The sequence below is a fragment of the Papaver somniferum genome, unplaced genomic scaffold (genome assembly GCF_003573695.1).
Source record: "Papaver somniferum cultivar HN1 unplaced genomic scaffold, ASM357369v1 unplaced-scaffold_132, whole genome shotgun sequence".
NCBI lineage: Eukaryota > Viridiplantae > Streptophyta > Magnoliopsida > Ranunculales > Papaveraceae > Papaver > Papaver somniferum.
This window is the reverse complement of record NW_020622381.1, coordinates 8,767,678-8,784,750: the sequence shown is the minus strand read 5'-3', so window position 1 is coordinate 8,784,750 and position 17,073 is coordinate 8,767,678. Positions and strand designations below refer to the sequence as shown.

Sequence of the window (17,073 nt, the reverse complement as noted above, 5' to 3'; positions counted from 1 at the left end):
AAGACTCCTCTAAACTCCCCCACGACTAACGGAGATTTGGAAAGACTCCCTCAAACTCCCTCAGGACTAACAGGAGAAAACCTAAATACATTAAAATCTCTCGAACTCTCCCACGACTAACCCCTGGAAGATTATCCACGTGCAGATATAAGCTCTGTGTATGTACGCTATTGACATGCATGTCTTGCAGGTTGCAACTGCTCACACCCAGTAAGCCTATAACTGTGCCACGTTTTCTCCATGCATACTTATCTGATCTGCCACTACCACTTTCTTTAACCCCCACTTAACTTCTTACCCTATATAAGAACCGCTCACTTTCTCATTCAAAGAACAAGTGTTAGTTTCTGCATTTGAGTAGTCAGAGATTTCGAAGTAACTCTTGCTTTTAGTTAATTAGTGATCAAGAAGAATTCAAGATGCCTGGACTGACAATCGGAGATGAAATTCCTAACTTGGAAGTTGAAACTACTCATGGAAAATTCAAGCTTCATGACTTCATTGGAAACCAGTGGACCATCTTATTTTCTCACCCTGGTAAAGCATTTTTTTTTATCATGTACTTGGTTGTTTGTTATGCTAAGTTTGAATGTTTTTGTGGTAGTGGACTAATATATCTGTTTGGGCGCTCAATGCAGGGGACTTCACACCTGTCTGCACAACAGAGTTAGGTCAAATGGCTGCATACTCTGGTGAATTTGAGAAAAGAGGTGCCAAACTTTTAGGACTTTCGTGTGATGATGTTCAGTGTCACAGTGAATGGATCAAAGACATTGAAGCTTACACGGTATATTTTGTAATTTTATTGTCCATTCACATATTTTACTTCAAAGAAAAGTGTCTCAACTGTGTTTGAAATGTGTATTTCTAACTATTTGCTGATCAACGAAATGCAGCCTGGTTGCAAGGTGAACTACCCAATCATAGCAGACCCAAACAGAGATATCATGAAGCAGTTGAACATGGTTGATCCAGATGAAAAAGATCCGAATGGATTTCCAACGCCATCAAGGGCACTACACATTGTTGGAACTGACAAGAAGGTCAAGCTAAGCTTCTTGTATCCCGCTACAACTGGAAGAAACATGGATGAGATTGTCAGGGTTTTGGATTCACTTCAGAAGGCAGCAAAGAACAAGGTGGCAACTCCGGTGAACTGGAAACAGGGTGATCCCGTGGTGATATCTCCAAGTGTTACTAATGATGAAGCCAAGAAGATGTTCCCTCAGGGTTTTGAAACCAAGGATCTTCCATCAAAGAAAGAATATCTTCGTTTCACTAATGTATGATGAAGAAAGAAAGTAGTCGCACTGTTACTACTGCTTTTGTTATTTTGGATTAAGGGGCGGTTAAGTTTAATGTTCGGTCTGTACTTATGGTGTCTATTAGTAGTATGTAGTTAACTGCAAATGTTGCTGTCTAATCTGTGTTTTATAATTATGAATGTTAGCTTTTTACTTAATGGTTGCTGTTACTTACTTCTTTTCCTTGATGGTTCTCCCAAAAGGAGCTAGTCAACTGCAGTGGTGCGATCAAAACCAACGATCAAAGATCAAAAAAAAGACCAAAATTTGGGTTTAGTCCGTGGTGTGACGCAACGGTACATGATTAAAATTTTGTCAGGCGGACTTTAAAAGTCCGCCCCATTAAAATTCCATCAGCCGGACTTTAAAAGTCCGCCCCATCCTTTGTAAATTTTAACAGGGGGACTTTAAAAGTCCGCCTCATTAAAATTCCATCGGGCGGACTTTTAAAGTCCGCCCCATTCTTTGCAAATTTTAACAGGCGGACTTTAAAAGTCCGCCTCATTCCTTTTTTTTTTTATTTAATTAAAATTTCATCGGACGTAATTTAAATCTCCGCCCGTTAACAAGCGTACTTTAAATTTACGCCCAGCATAAAGCGTAATTTAAATTTACGCCCGACTATATTAGAATTTGGGATTTGGTCGCGACCATTTTTGGTCTGGAATTTGATCTTTGGTCCAAATTTGATCTTTACTCCGTCCCACTGTGTTAGGATCTCATCCCATAAATTTGGTTATACTCGCCCAGTGTGGATGCTCTTAGGTGAGGCTAGGAGACTGTCTGTTCATGGAAAATGGGCCACTCACTGCACGAACAGTTCTTAATGCCAGTTCACAATGCCATTTTCCCTCCCTACATTTTCAGAAGTTGCATCTTTTGCGCACCTCATTGGTTCTCGCAAAGGTTCTCAACTTTAAAAAATGTTTTATGTAGAAAAAAGTGAGCCATTTTTTCAAACTTGAGCAGAAATGCATCATATCAATGATTACCAAGATAAAAGATGTCCCAGAAAAGGGCTCAAGGTCCCAACATGGGGAGAAAATTACGGAAATGTTACCGTTCGTTTACTTTATCCAACTTTGTATATGCTGGGAACTCTTCACCCATTTTTCAGACTTCGTTCTTGTGAGAAGCAAAACATGAAAATGAAATCCTCAAAATCACTGAGCTTATTGGGTATCTTGACGACCATCATCACTATTTTGCACTTTATCGAGCCAGTTTGTTGTGCACTCTCATTCTGCCGGAACATTTGTGGAGGAATCAATGTTAATTATCCATTCTCCATTGACGATGGTTGTGGTGCACCCCAGTATCGGAAAATGCTGAACTGCAGTGGAGATCTATTCTTCTTAACCCCTTCAGGTAGCTATAAAGTACAATCAATCGATTATGAAAAACAAACCATGGTGGTGTTTGATCCAAGTATGTCAACATGTAGTACATTGCAACCACACCATGATTTTATCATGACTGAGATACAATCTGTTGTGATGCCGCCAACAGCAGACACCATTTTTATTCTTCTAAATTGTTCGATTGATTCCCCTGTTCTCAACCATTACCGTTCGCTCTGCTTCAACTTCTCGGGTCACTCATGTGATGAGCTATATAATTCTTGTACTTCTTTTAGGCTTTTTCATCCACTTTCACCTAATGGAACGGTGACCACTGGTTACTCGTCTTGCTGTTACACAAATTATAACACTGTGAAGTTGATGAGCATGAACATACTCGATTGTTCGCATTACACCACCACCTATAACACGGATGAACTCGAGGGTGTAGGACCATTGGATTGGTCTTATGGAATTAAGCTTTCTTACATGGTCCCGAATGCTGGTTGTGATCGCTGCCAACGAACAGGTGGGACTTGTGGATTCGATACTGAGACCGAGATTCCGAACTGTGCTTGTGAAGGCTCGTCGAACTCAACTAGAGAATGTGGTGAGGATCAACTCTTCTTCTTTACAAGTGCATTATCTACCTTTTTTGTGCCGCCAGTTCACAGTTTCTCTTTACTGATGTTTTTACTTGTTTGTGTCTCAGCTGGCGGCATCACAACTGATGGAGCATCGAAACGCACTCAAAGAGAATTCTATCACATGCTTATATTGGTTATGGGAGCATTTTGCTATCTAATGTCATCGTAAAAGAAAATGTGAACATTGTTGTTTTCTCCTTGGTTCAATTTTTTTTACAACTCCTCAGCTTTCAATAAATGCATTTAACTAACATACATTCCGGCAGATGGTAGGAAAATGAATCCGAAATAATCTAGACACTTTTTTTCAAAAACCAACCAAAAGAAAAGAAAATAAATGCAACGTGCACTGATTTGGGCCGAGGATGTGAACATTTACAAGTTAGTTATAACCTCATCACCAGACGATTTTGCTAGTTTTGCATTTAATTTTCATGACAATTGCAACGACCAGACAGCGGTCCTATCATTAGATCCGCATAGACTTCCTAAGACCACATTCCAGCTACAACTTGTAGCTTTCACGTGGAAAACAACCTACTCCAAAATTAGAAACATATACATTTTGCATTCTTTTTTTCAAAATAAATGGAACATATTAGAAGCGTTAATCAGTCATGGTTAGTAACTGCAGTAATATTTTCATTCTCTATACCTTTTTCTGAACTTTTCAATCGCATGTACTGATCACGAGATTCTGGGTAACGAGCCATGGATTGAACCCTTGCTAGAGCTTTCTCTACACCAGCAACTTTCTGTTTCCGACCTTCCCTCAAAAAATCATACTCATCAATCTTTTCATTGTCAGGTACAGGTAGGGTGTTTCCAATTGATTTATCAGCACAAAACCCTCGCAACCCAGGTCCTTTGCGCCTCCAACGTAATATAACCTTCTCAACAATACCAACAGACCAGAGTACCTTTTTATAATATGTCCGAGCTTGATGTCCCCTAACAACTGCCTGATGTAAAATAAATCAAACAATACATCAACATCCTTAAGGTGCTGTCATCAGTTTTACACTTACATACATGATATACAGAGTTCAACGAATGCTTACCTGAATTTTTACGATGCGGTTGCGTATTTTTAAGAAATCCTTCCGTGCCTTCCAACCACGATATTTGTGCTGAATTTTTAAAGCAGCAGATGCAGAATGCAGATAATCAGTGAAGTGATTCATACTCGAGACCTTGTTAGTAAAAGAGGCCACGGTAACTATGTCGGCTGGAATTTCAGATATTTCATCCTTGATCTTCACAAACTCCTTTTTGTGATGGAAAGAACGAGCAAAAGCGGCTTTGATTAAATCAGCAGCTTGGGCAGATTTCTTAACAGCCTCTCGGGAACTCTTCATAGAGAACAGACCCTCTTTGCTCTGATCTGGAGCAATGCTCTGCTCCTCTACAGTCTCGATAGCCTTTTCAGCAGCAATTGATGCAGCAACACTGTCAATGACACTTTCCTTGATAGTCATTAAAGAGAGATGACTAGTCAAATCCGCCTCAGCTAAATACCCAGCAATCCCTTTATGCCCTCTACTAGATGCTAAATCAGCAGCAGTTCGTCCTCCAGGAAATTTTGATGTTGGATCCTCCACTGCACCAGGGGCTGCACCCAGTTTCACAAGGGCAACAACTGTTTCCTCTCTGAGCAAGAAGCATGAGTAATGTGTTATCATGGACTCAAGAGTTACATCAGCATGAACAAAAAGAAATTATATACAGCTTCAGTAAATATAAAATTCTCAGTGGAAAACTTATCCACAGAGAATATAACGATTTATGGAGTTGCAATCTAACCTCCCATAATGCGCAGCCCAGTGAAGTCCCGTTCTTCCTTGAGCATCTCTAAAGTTGGGACTGACTCGAGCCGCAACTATGGCAGCCATTGCCCATCCGTAACCTAAAGATGCTGCCAAGTGGATAACTCCCTGGCCTTTAGCATCCCACACATTGGCTCCTCTGCCCCCTTCATGAATCTTACTGACAAGCCACTCATACAATCTATCCTTCAACAATTTTTCAATCAGTGCATCTTTAGGATTTTTATGGTTTCCAGAAACTGAAGCTTCCTCAATTTCCCCCCACTCTTTTTCTTCATCACTTCCAAAAGAAGAAAAAACATTCCTGAGGGCACATTTGTCACAGTTCTGAACAGAGCAATTCAACAGTTCCCTGTCTAACCCAAGATACAGCATCTTTGCCATGCGTACTTGGATAGCTGCTTCCTCTTCCCCTTCAATTTTAACAGCTAGTGGACTTGGCTCGGATGCATTTTCGCGATACTTAAACTCCCGCACCTCGCTGCATGCCAACCTGTTACTACACGTGATGTAGAATGGAACACGTCCTAGAGAATGTACAGGGGCTTGGCATCGAAGTACAGTATCAGTTAAAATTTCAGCAGGAACCTCAACTTCACCGAACATGCAGCACCACTTTTTGCTACTAAGATGTTTTTGATCTCTTAGAAATGAACCAGTTATTAATACCTAAGGAAGAAGGGATCAGGAAAAAAGAAAGTCACAACAAATGCAATCAGTTAAGATTCCAATCCCACATAATAATAAACAATAACAGTTAATTGTAATTATAACAATTCAGTGCATGTGATGACTAGGCATGACTGAGAACTTTTCTATAAAAAATACACACCTTTGTTTCAACCCCAGAGTAAGCCCAATCTGGTGAGAAATCACGAATACTGAAAAGTTGATCATGGGAAAGAGAAGGACTCAGTGAATCAATATCCAACTGCATATGTCGTGATAGACTGGAAACTTCCTTGTCGTCTTTCTGAGTATCAAGTGTATTCCAGTAATTGCCAGAGTCCGAAGCCATCAAGGAGTCTTCACAGTCTACACCTATTTCCTCATTCATCCATCTTCCGAAGCTGTCAAGCTTCTTTAGCTCTCTTGCTTCACCATTTTTATGTGATTCATTTTCTAAAGTTGCCTTTTCAACAAGGGGTATGTCATTATCATTGTCCAGCATAGGTGCTCCGGGTTTATTCTGAAAGTGGGGATGTAATAACTGGAAATTGTGGTCTTGTGAGAACTGAAATATATGGGCTGCTGCTCCCCCAACGGCCAAGTTATTTGAGATCAAATAGCGTGTTTGACCATCCTTATTACTCGGACATTCCTGCAGGATACAAACTGATCAAATTTAATTGATGATCATGCCATAGGTTTAGCATAAGTTGCTACAAATCCACTTAAAAAACAACAAATATACAAAGAAGTGCCAGAATTCACTGGTCTTACAAAACAGACATGGACATAACTGGCAGATGTGCATGCACTTACAGACGCAACCTGCACAAACTCGCAATTCACTTCTCTGTTTTCATTTTTAAGTTTAACTTTTTCTTTTGATTGGTATAAGAAAGCAAGAGAACTGTATTGGTAGAAAAAAAGTTAAAAACCTGAACTGGTGTTTCCGAGCCTCTCCTTAATGTATGAAAGTGTGTGTCAGGAAGCACCATATTTGCATCCCCAAGCTCATCTTTGACAAGACTACATGTTTCCAATGCTGCCGCTGTCAGTCTACTCACAGCTTCAGTTCTTTCAGGCTGGTTGAAAGGAATCCTCTCGTCGGGCATGCAACTAATGTTTCTAATGGAGCAGTGAGCTTCAGGACACAAGGAATGAGAATTATCATGATCAAAAATACCTCCACGAAACCCTGCACCGTGAGAGCTCCTTGACACCACTGGGAATCCTGAAAAGCAGCAGAGGCAGCTGGTGATGGGAGAAACATTCAACACAGGCCCAGTATCTAACAGAACCGGAGATAACCAGAAAACTGGATATTACATAAAGGGTAGCAAGGCACTCAGGCAGTCTAGTATACTCTTACCTGCAATATCAGAAGAATGTAAAGAAGAATTCTGAGATCTGGAACAGGACATGGCCCTTGAAGACGAAGGGGTTTCCTGATCAGTCCAGGAATCCACATCCTCGAATTCAGAAGATCGTGTCTGTCCATTCCATTCGGCTGTACTTGGACTAGAAGCATAAGAAGCCTGGATTGTACGACCAGTCGAGTCCACTTGTGCAGAAGGTGCAGGATAAGCACGAGCAGTTCCAGCAGGTGCCCCTAAATCTGCATTTACCAAATGGGAGATTCCGGACCTGTTCCCCTGGAGGTACAAAAGTTAGTTAACACTTTTTCCCCTTTTTATTTGTTTACTCACTCCTATCTTTCTAGCTAATTGAAAAAGAAAATACACCACCCTGTAGTTCCATACAACATTGTACAAAATTCCAGGGAGAAATTCAGAATTATGATAAACTTGTTGAGCATAGATTGAACAGAAGGCCCTTGCTGACAATTTTGTTTTCGAACTCTAAACACCTTTAGGAATTGAATGAAGAACCAAGACAGGACATGTATAGTTCTATATGTTACAAAATCTATACCTCTTTTATTTCTCTATAATGCACAAGAACAATGTGCTCCAACTGCCTGAAACCAACAAAATCGGAAAGCACGGATGAGATATGTACTAAAGATAAAAAGCAAAATATTGAGCAAGAAAAGCAAAACTGAGTCACTCATATAGTAGTGGCAACATTAAAGACAAAACCTAGAAGCATCCACATCAACTGTAATACAGCAGTGCGTTAGAAATAGAGTCCCTCTAACACAGCAGTGTGTTAGAAATAGAGTCCCTATCTTCTTGCAGAGATAGCATCTATCAAGTGAAAAAGAAATTACTATGATAAACATTTTCTTAGTAATACGCAAGGAGTTCTCATCTTTTATTTAAGTACCATGATTCAATTATTTCATGCAGAGCAGCAGAAGACCAATAATCTGCATTATCATATTATATACAATTTCGAAAGCAGAAACTATAGGAGAAAAAGCAACACTCACGTGTCAAGCATCCAATAACACCGTCTTTGAAAGTTCTCATTGTCCTCACCATGGGCATAATAACAATGAAGAACATCCACGCTGCCAGCCTAAAAACGACATGCAACGATATAGTTCAGAGGGTACGTGCAAAAGAAACAACACCTACAATATTTAACAGAGATGTATACAGAACAGATTCTGCTTTATACACAACCAAAGCTGGTAGTTTAAAAGGAGGATAAGGAAAAAGGGAGTTCTTTAAGTTCCAGTGATCACCAGAACATTCCCAAATTATCTAACCTTTAAAGTACAAGGGCCATATAAATGAGGGGCTTTCGATGTAAAACCAAATCCACTGTTACAAAAATACATTTATAGCTCTTCAAGATGGGAAAATCAGCTTGGACATCCTTAAGAAACACAAGATATCATTTGTGTTCAATGCAACTTGTGGAAAGAAAAAAAATCAACAACATTGAAGAAACTACATGACACCTTTAGTTTTTCATGAGCTTCTCGTACAGTCTTGCCATCTTTCTTCTTCCTCCAATTATGACCATCCTTACGAAAATACCGAAGCACTTTTCTATCAAACAAGAACAAAGAACCACCTACACAAAAAAAAAAGTGTCACATCAATGTAGACACATGTCCCAACACTGGAGTGCTCATGTACCAATAACTAAACCATAGAAAAACCAAGCACATTTGACAGTTTAAGCAAATGTTGCCTTCAAAACAAGAACATGATCCAGTAGTTTCTTATCATACTTGAATAAACTAGTATTAAACAACAAACCTGAGGGCTTGTAAGGTGGATCCGGCGTTATAATAAACCTTTGATAGTTGCGAAGAATTTCACAAACTTCATTTGGTCGTAGCCAACGCAGTTTTGCTTCTGCCAATATCTGTGATATATCTATCACATCCAAAAATAAAAGAAAAAAGAAAACACATAGTCACAAGTAACTCCTCATACTCTTCCATTACAAGCAGAACAAATAACCTGAGGTTAATTTTGCATATAAAACAGCCACAAATCATTCAATGTAAGTACATGTCATACATTCATGTAGACTCCATCAGGAAAATAAACAATTCATCGACAGTTGTTTTATAATCTAAAAGCCAACAAAGCACAAATGATCAATGTGACGTCAAATTGCGAAAATCTCATTACTCAAAATCTGCAAGGAACAAAGAAAAAAAAGAAAAAACTGACCTAAATGTTGATTGAGAATGTATCTCCTATTCTCACCCATCCGAAGACAAACAAAATCAATCAGAATCCACTCTTTTCATGAAGAAACGAAGATGAATAAATGGAGCGGAAATTACCCAATCAATTCAAAAAAACTACGAACGAAAATGAAAATCAATTTGGTGCTGATCAGAACAGAATGTGAATTTGTTAGAAAATGATGAAATCCATTGAGTGAGATAGAGGGAGTGATAACGAAGGATCAGCAAAGTTTTTTTTTTTATTATTAAATTAAAACCCTAAGTGGCCCGGGAGGGAGGAGGAGAACAAGATAAATGTAGGAGAGGAGAACAAGAAAAACCGCCTTTCACGTGAAGAGAATCAAAAACCCCAACCCCTTTCCATTAAAATATGCATTTTTATTCACATATGTAATGAAAGTCAAGGTATCTATGATTAAGAATTCATACGGTAAAGCCGGATTTATGTCTCAAGGGAATTGCGTATGTTCATGTGTAAGCCAACGGTCATGATTGGAATCTAGTAAAACATTTTATTTTTATTTTTGAACAAAAGGGACATATTCCATTAAACGAAAACTCGCTCAAGAGAGCCACGCTACAAGACCCATAACAAAGTAAACTCGTTAATCCATCAGTTTTGTTATAGGGAGGGGAAATTTGGATCAAGTGAGGGGAAAAATCATAATCAACTCATCAAATTGAAACGAGTCTAAAATATCTACCGAACCGGACAAAATTATCCTCGATTATCACACAGTTTTTTCGAACATAATTTCCATCTTCTTCCTCCCAATCCCAACTCCAACCGTGAACAACAAAAACGTTAATATATTTTTCAAAATCTATTGAATACTTTCAGCCAAATCACCTTCGGGTGTTATTCAAGGTTTATCTTGTTATCTGATAATCATAATCATCATGCAGCAAAACCTTCAAATTTTACTATTATACCACATAAGTTCATATCGTAAATTCCTTAAGGTTAAGGTTTAGTAGTAACCATGTAAGAGTTTCTTGAGAGCTACAACCTTAGAGAATACCCATTAAGCAACAACATCGTGCAGAAAAATTGATTTCAACAATTCAGTAGAAACTCCATGTATTTTTTTCTCTTTGGCTATAGAAAACGAGAAACCAACGTGTATCACGCTATCCAGGGTCAACCAGAATTTAAAAAAAATCATGGAAGCAAACTTGTCTCGTTGACCCTGGTGAACGTGAAATTTAGATGCCTCTTTCTCCAGAGCGAACGAGAACCAACCAGTTGTGAAGATAATGTTACAAAGCAGTTGTGAGAAACAGTAGAAGAAATCATTCTTGATTGTGAATGCTATGATTTTTGTTGGATAAGAAATTAATGACTAAAAATATAACGTAAATGTATCTATAGCTACTAAAAGTGGTAATGGTTTAGTATTCAAATCTAATTTGGTAGAGATTTTTACATGTAAAAGACTAGAACTAGAAATTAATGACTAAAGAGATTATACCGTAAGTCCGTCATTAACTGCACAGTCAAAGCCTGATGTTTTTCCTAGTTATGTTGTAACTATTTTGGAAGGGCATGCTTCTGAGGTTGGTGCTTGTGCATGGATTACAGCAGGTTCACTTCTGGCATCAGGGTCTGTAGTTTCTACATCATGGATTATGTGAGCAGGTCTCATAATGGCGCGGCTTAGATTGACACTGTTTTGTAGTTAACAGTTTGGCAGTCATTGTTCTTCCAATTTGATGTATGTTATGTGTTGCAGGCTTCGATCATCAGGAGTTGTTGAGGGCTGTTCTTTCTTTTTGATTGCTTTAGTCTGCATTTTTGTTGCTGTGAAGCAGTATTTCGGTCTCTCAGTGTTTGTTGAGAGTCGTTATCTGTTTCGTGTACTTAGTTGGCTAGTCCAACTCCTTTTACTTCTTAATATAACCTTTCCCGTCGAAAAAAAAAATCCTCACTACTAGAGAGAGCCGCAAGTAGAACAACATTAGCAGCATCCAAATTAAGATATTAGTAAGACTAAACGACGAAAACTGGAATAAGAAGAAGAAGAGGAAGAAAAATGGACATTAACATGTCATCTATCACCGTCACTAATATGGCAGTGAAAAGTTCTATTTCACCATCACTGAAGGGGCAGTGAAATGTTGCATTTCACCATCATTTACATGGTGGAGAAATTTGGTGTTCATGTTTCGTGTTGTGAACGCGAATGTCTCATCTCTCTTCTACTGGTATGGAAGAATCAAGGTTTTATACGTATAAATCAAACTGATTTTTTTCATTTAGGTACTTGAGATATTTGGTTTCCAACAAACTCGAGAACATTTGAAACAAATTGAGATTCACAAAATATTTCATTAGATTCTCTTATCTTAGAAAATGGTTCTCAAACTTCAATATTCACCCATCATCGTTGTTGTATTTTTGGTGAAGATATAGTTTTGGTGATGAATCATAAATGAAATTGGGTTTTCAGATTCTGTAAGTCTTGGTAGTTAAATGAGTTTAAAGGTCGTTTTGGTCCAAAAATTATTTAAATCCAACTCATTCATAAATCATTAAGTTGAGTCTGGGTCTTCCACTCCCTTGATCCAAAACCCTCCTCCCTATAACAAAAGTGTAATCCATAAACTGACAAGCTTCTACTGAATATTAATTGGAAATCCCCAGACAAATCATAAGGGATAACTAGCATCTATATTGCAGACAACTAAAGAAGTCAAATCGATATATAAGGAACCGACGCTGAATACAGATTCCACATAAACCAGTGGAGACAACATCGATGGTTTACAAACATCAAACAAGAAGAATAGTAAAACATTTTATTTTCTTTTTTCTTTGTTTTTTTCCCCTCGATAATACCACATTCATTTGACAACCAAAATTCAGTTTACAACATCGTGAGTTCATAGATAGGAAACTTTAACTTTTCAGATGGAACCATCAAGTGGCCTGATAGTTTTCATGCCCCCTCCCTTGGAATAGATACGCCTTGTGATTGTTAGTAGTATTAAGGGGCCACTAACTAACCACTTTATTAACCTATCAAAAAAAGAGAAAAAAAAATTGGATGGAAGTCCGAAGGAGGTCTAGATTTTAGAAAGGTTGAGTTAAACAATCTTGTTAGTGTTATTATGCTTGTTAGAGCAAGTCTTATGGTGGAATCCATCCTATTCCAAGTGTGGAAAAATTGTGGAATGTCAAGTCTAGTGGCTTTCAAATTGGTGTTTTCCATGAAAAATCCAAGCAGTATTCCATGGTTTCATGGGAGGTCCCGTGGAATCTATCTGAGCGCTAATCAGAGTAGCGTAAAACGCTATTTAGAATAACGCACTAAAAGACAGAAAGCGCCAATCAATATAGTGTTGAACGCTATTGTGAATAGCGTAAGTCAAGCACTAATAAGAATGGCGTTGAGCGCTAATCCGAATAGCGTTCTTCAAGCAATGTTATGAATAGCGTTAAACCCCATTGTGAATAGCCTTGGGCGCTATTTTAAATGGCGTCATCTACTATTTATTTTAATTACAATCTTCTCACATCACATGAATGAATTGTCTGTTTTTTTATATTCATGTTTTGTTTATAAATTAAAATTAAAAAACTTAAAAAATTCAAAACAAAATATATAGATTTGGAATTTAATTGCTTCAAAAAAAAGATTTGGAATTAAATATTTAAAATTAGTTAATTTGCACCAATAACGTTACGTGTACCGAATTTCATTTCATAGATTAAAATAACTTAAAATTACATGGATTGAAATAACTAAAATTTAGACTTAAACATGATCCGATTTTCATTCTCAAGCTTCATCATCGGTATGGTCGAGGGATTTAAGCTCCGGGAAGGTTCTTATGAATTTGGTAGAAATGATCAAATGTGAAATCTCTGCTCTTAATTTTAAAATAGAAAGTTTTGGCATGCGCCTCCTACAAAATAAATAAACATAATCTCTCATGTTTAGAAAGATCAATGATTTTAAATAAGTACGTAGTTGAAAATAAGAGGTCTCATTGAGTAATACTTACAACTTCTTCTAATGTATGGCCTCCCATAGGTATATTTGCATAAATTGATTATATGATGCCCATATAAATTTTGGTTTCTTTTTTCATCACAACCCACCTATTTTGTATACTACTCCTTGTCTTCTGTTTTCATTTCCACCATCTTCTACAAAGGCTTGAAACACCCTCTCCCAGAAATTGTTGATTGCATCATGTCCAACAATCGAATTGAGGCTAACTCTCGAAAAAGCTCTTATGATTGCCAAATCGTCACTTGTATTATATGCCATACTTGCAATGAATTGAAAGAAGGTTTGAAATTAAAAAAATACAAGAGATAAAAAGCAAAGAAAATCTTGAGATTTGGGGATGGTTTGGTTTGAGTTGTGAAGAAGCCAATTTATTGGGAAAAATTCGAATTCGAAAAAATAGCTGTTGAAACGCTATTCTTAATAACATTTTTTTTATCCGTTGATTTGAAGGAGCCGTTGAAAATCCAATGGCTTAGAAAAAAATTCTATTTTGAATAGCGTTAGGCACTGTTAAGAATAGCGCTCAGCGCCATTCGGATTAGCGTTTTTCTCCAAAATGATACATAAGCTACTCAAATTTTCCAATTCTATACTTAGCTTTTTTTCTAGTCTCTCATTTTTTTCCTCTTCAACAAACATGTTTTTGGATTCATTTCAATATTGAAATCAAATCGAAAGGAAGATATAATGAATTTACGTCAAAATTAAAAGAAAGATATAATGAAATTAAAACTTGATTGATTCTAATACTTCAATTACATTGATTCTACTACTTCAAATTAAAAAAAAAAACATAAAGTGAAACTAAATAATTCCCCATAAACATTGATTCCACTACTTCAAATTAAAAACGACGAACATTAGGATAACCAAAATTCCCACCAAGTGCATGTTTTTCCAAAATCCTATTTTGCTTCTCCAATAGAAATTGCTTCTTCCATTCCGGCAAGGTCTCAACCTCCACATCCAATAAATCGAGTTCATGTTTCTCCAAAGCCAAATCCACGGATTTCTTATTTGTCTCTGCAATAGTTAGTAAATATTCTTCTTGTGTATCCAATCTTGCCATCTTCTTTACATTTCAATATACAGTCGATCCCGTCGTTGATAGCCTGTTTTGGGGTAAAAACTGATTCTGTTGGAAATGGTAAATTTGGGTGTGTCGCCGAGAAACGAATATAAACCCTAAAAAATGCACTGCACGGGAGTACTTTAGATTCGAGATCAATCTGTACAATTCTGGCCTAAACCAAGAAATTGTCGTTCTAGTCTTGCTTCGGTCACAAAATAAAGGAAAAGGGTTGGTCTTAGGGAGGGAAGCGAAGAAGGTGTTGAGATCAGAATGGTTAACTATGAAGGTGTGGTTGTTTATGACTCGTATCAGAATGTGGAACTTGCTTACGGAATATAAGCTATAAGTTCTTGGTGTTTTCTGGATACTTGTATTGATAACCAAAACTGTTGGTTGAAATAGGTTGAAAACCTATTTATACAAGTCAATCTCATAGGAAATGGAAGTAGTTAAGTGATAGAGAAGTGGGGATCGTGTAAAATGTTGAAAACCACGTCCCTATTATGAGGGGAAGAATGGTCGGCTACACCCACTACTTCTCTGCTGCCACTAACTGTTCGTCTTTCCTGACACTTTCTCATAATGGGCGTGTTCACCACTACTTCTCTGCTGCCACTAACTGTTCGTCTTTCCTGACACTTTCTCTTAATGGGCGTGTTGCAAGCCGCACACTGTAAACCGCTAGACCAATATCCGGATGAACATCCCCCAGTTTGTGACATGTTTGATGTCTCGAGTATTTTGTAGAAAAATATGCAGCACGCTGCTGAGTGGGTCTTTCCTGCAAGACTTAATTATTCTGACCAACCACGCGCAAACCAGGCGGCGGGCGGTTATTTGTGACAAGTTAAGTTGTGAAACTTGCCGCAAGAAATAGCATGTAATGCCTTAAATTGAAATAAATAAGTTATTCATGAAATCGATATTTATTGAATATCGCTTGTAATCGATGCATGTAAAGCATCGCTTTTAAGCAAACAGCTCAAAATAATAGATACTCATGAAGCATCGTTGTATAGAACCCGTCTTGGTTGGTCGCAGAACCTAATGTCTTAAAAGGAGCGCGACCATCCATCTTCGAGCAACTGCCAGGGATCGCTTGGGCAAGCTGAGGGCAGGTCGATCAGCTCACGTGGAAGAGTGGAGTCCGGTGAGCACGACAGTGCCTTATTGGCCGCCTAGAATTAAATTTAAGCCGGTCAATTTGGATAGCCAAGTTGGGTGGATGAGATGATTTGCAGCAGTTGCATACTGTCGTTGATTCAATTCAAGGATTTTAAAGCCGCGTGACTGGCGCACTTTGGCTGATCGGTTTGTGGCATTGCTGGCGTATTTGACGCAACACGATCAGTCGGGGCTATTGTTGAGCCGCTCGTGAACATTACCGCGCCTTGACAGTTGATTGAAATCAGATCTTGGACGGTCGATTCGGCTAGCAAATTTGGACGACCGAGATTGCTTTGCGGCAGTTATATATTGTCGTTGGTCGAACTTGCGGTTTTGAAGCCGCGTGGCCAACCTACTTTGAGCTAACGATCAGAGGCGTTAGTTGCTGGCTGTTAGAAATTCGATTAGCCAGGGTTGAAGGAGAGTCGTCGGTGAAATGTCGACACTTCATTGGTCTCCCAAAACAAAATCTAAGCCATCCAACTAGGCTGGCGAAGTTGGACGACTGCGATGAGTTTGAGACTGCCACGACCAGTCTTAACTCGTTAAAATTCTTTTTCAATAGCGTGACTAGCCTACTTCTGGCTAGCGATCAGAGATGTTGCTGGCGGTCTAGGAGAATACCGATTGGTTGGAATAGTAGTGGGTCCGCCGGTGAACATCATGGAGCTTGTTTGGTCACGCTGGGAGGAGGCCAAGCTCGTTAAATCGGCCGGCCAAATCGTGTGGTCGTGATTGTTTTGAGACTGTCGTGAGCAGCCTAAATTCAATTTCTTAAGGAATTTAAGTGTGTCGACCAGCCAACTCCCACCTTTAATGAAAAGTGTAGGTTGCGCATTTAGAGCGATTTGATTGGTCGATGGGAAAAGGGGTACGACAGCCAAAAAAATAGAAGAAGGATTGTTGGCAAAAGGAAGCTCGAGTTAGGGAAAATTGGTCGGCCAAGTGGCGCGGCCAAGCCCTTTCTGCCACGGCTTCAGTTGGTCGCGGTTTCCTCTTTTCTTCTTATTTCCCGTTTTTGGTATAATTTGCTCCTACTAGTTCAATGGTGGATCGATTTTTTAGTTTGGTCTCGACCAATAGGGTTCGAGATATTGCGCAGGCCGCAAAAACCTAATTTTTGTAAATTGGTAAAATTAGGTTAAAAGATTGAATTTTGCGAGCTGTCACAAAATTAATCAAATTTGATGAATTCTGCGTTGGCACAAAATCACTAATTTTATTCTCAGAGAGTAGCACAATGTGCTTCTGATTAAGTACTTTCATGCAGATCTTAATCCTGACACTTCAGGAGATTCATGCTACTCGGCTGCGAGCGAACATTAATCGTCGTGTCATGTCAATATTAAGAGTTCAACTGGGGAACATAGCATAGGAAAAATACCTATCAAGCCATACATTAGTGAATAATGC

The 17,073-nt window shown here is 38.5% G+C and overlaps 3 protein-coding genes across 4 annotated transcripts; 2 read left to right on the top strand and 1 right to left on the bottom strand.

The window, feature by feature from the left end:
• The first annotated feature begins 349 nt into the window (after positions 1–349).
• LOC113332656 (1-Cys peroxiredoxin-like) lies at positions 350–1,412 on the top strand. The gene is made up of 3 exons (XM_026579179.1): positions 350–537; positions 639–787; positions 897–1,412. Exons 1-3 carry the CDS (start codon positions 420–422, stop codon positions 1,287–1,289), a joined length of 660 nt encoding a protein of 219 aa, XP_026434964.1. The 5' UTR covers positions 350–419; the 3' UTR covers positions 1,290–1,412.
• A 979-nt stretch (positions 1,413–2,391) lies between these two features.
• On the top strand, positions 2,392–3,556 carry LOC113333033. Its single transcript, XM_026579521.1, has 2 exons — positions 2,392–3,254; positions 3,357–3,556. Exons 1-2 carry the CDS (start codon positions 2,393–2,395, stop codon positions 3,458–3,460), a joined length of 966 nt encoding a protein of 321 aa, XP_026435306.1. The 5' UTR covers position 2,392; the 3' UTR covers positions 3,461–3,556.
• Positions 3,557–3,615: 59 nt separating this feature from the next.
• Positions 3,616–9,745, bottom strand: LOC113333032 (calmodulin-binding transcription activator 2-like). Of its 2 annotated transcripts, XM_026579520.1 has the most exons (12): positions 9,383–9,745; positions 8,960–9,068; positions 8,656–8,771; positions 8,461–8,515; positions 8,179–8,267; positions 7,719–7,764; positions 7,156–7,438; positions 6,722–7,017; positions 5,950–6,438; positions 5,095–5,786; positions 4,353–4,941; positions 3,616–4,253 (listed from the first exon to the last, which is right to left on the bottom strand). In XM_026579520.1, the coding sequence occupies exons 5-12, from the start codon at positions 8,187–8,189 to the stop codon at positions 3,903–3,905; spliced, it is 2,757 nt and encodes a 918-aa protein (XP_026435305.1). In that variant the 5' UTR covers positions 8,190–8,267; positions 8,461–8,515; positions 8,656–8,771; positions 8,960–9,068; positions 9,383–9,745; the 3' UTR covers positions 3,616–3,902. The 2 variants fall into 2 exon arrangements, with proteins under 2 accessions (XP_026435305.1, XP_026435303.1); XM_026579518.1 differs by lacking the exon at positions 8,461–8,515 and having other exon boundaries at positions 8,960–9,079.
• Positions 9,746–17,073: the final 7,328 nt, after the last annotated feature.

Excerpts from the sequence above, each read along its gene's own strand:
- LOC113332656 (XM_026579179.1), top strand. The coding sequence starts at position 420 with ATGCCTGGACTGACAATCGGAGATGAAATTCCTAACTTGGAAGTTGAA. Across the intron at positions 538-638 it reads CATCTTATTTTCTCACCCTG|GGGACTTCACACCTGTCTGC; the intron begins GTAAAGCATTTT and ends CGCTCAATGCAG. Across the intron at positions 788-896 it reads AAGACATTGAAGCTTACACG|CCTGGTTGCAAGGTGAACTA; the intron begins GTATATTTTGTA and ends AACGAAATGCAG.
- LOC113333033 (XM_026579521.1), top strand. The coding sequence starts at position 2,393 with ATGCTGGGAACTCTTCACCCATTTTTCAGACTTCGTTCTTGTGAGAAG. Across the intron at positions 3,255-3,356 it reads GAACTCAACTAGAGAATGTG|CTGGCGGCATCACAACTGAT; the intron begins GTGAGGATCAAC and ends TTTGTGTCTCAG.
- LOC113333032 (XM_026579518.1), bottom strand. The coding sequence starts at position 9,422 with ATGGGTGAGAATAGGAGATACATTCTCAATCAACATTTAG. Across the intron at positions 8,772-8,959 it reads TCCACCTTACAAGCCCTCAG|GTGGTTCTTTGTTCTTGTTT; the intron begins GTTTGTTGTTTA and ends TTTTTTGTGTAG. Across the intron at positions 4,254-4,352 it reads ACCGCATCGTAAAAATTCAG|GCAGTTGTTAGGGGACATCA; the intron begins GTAAGCATTCGT and ends ATTTTACATCAG.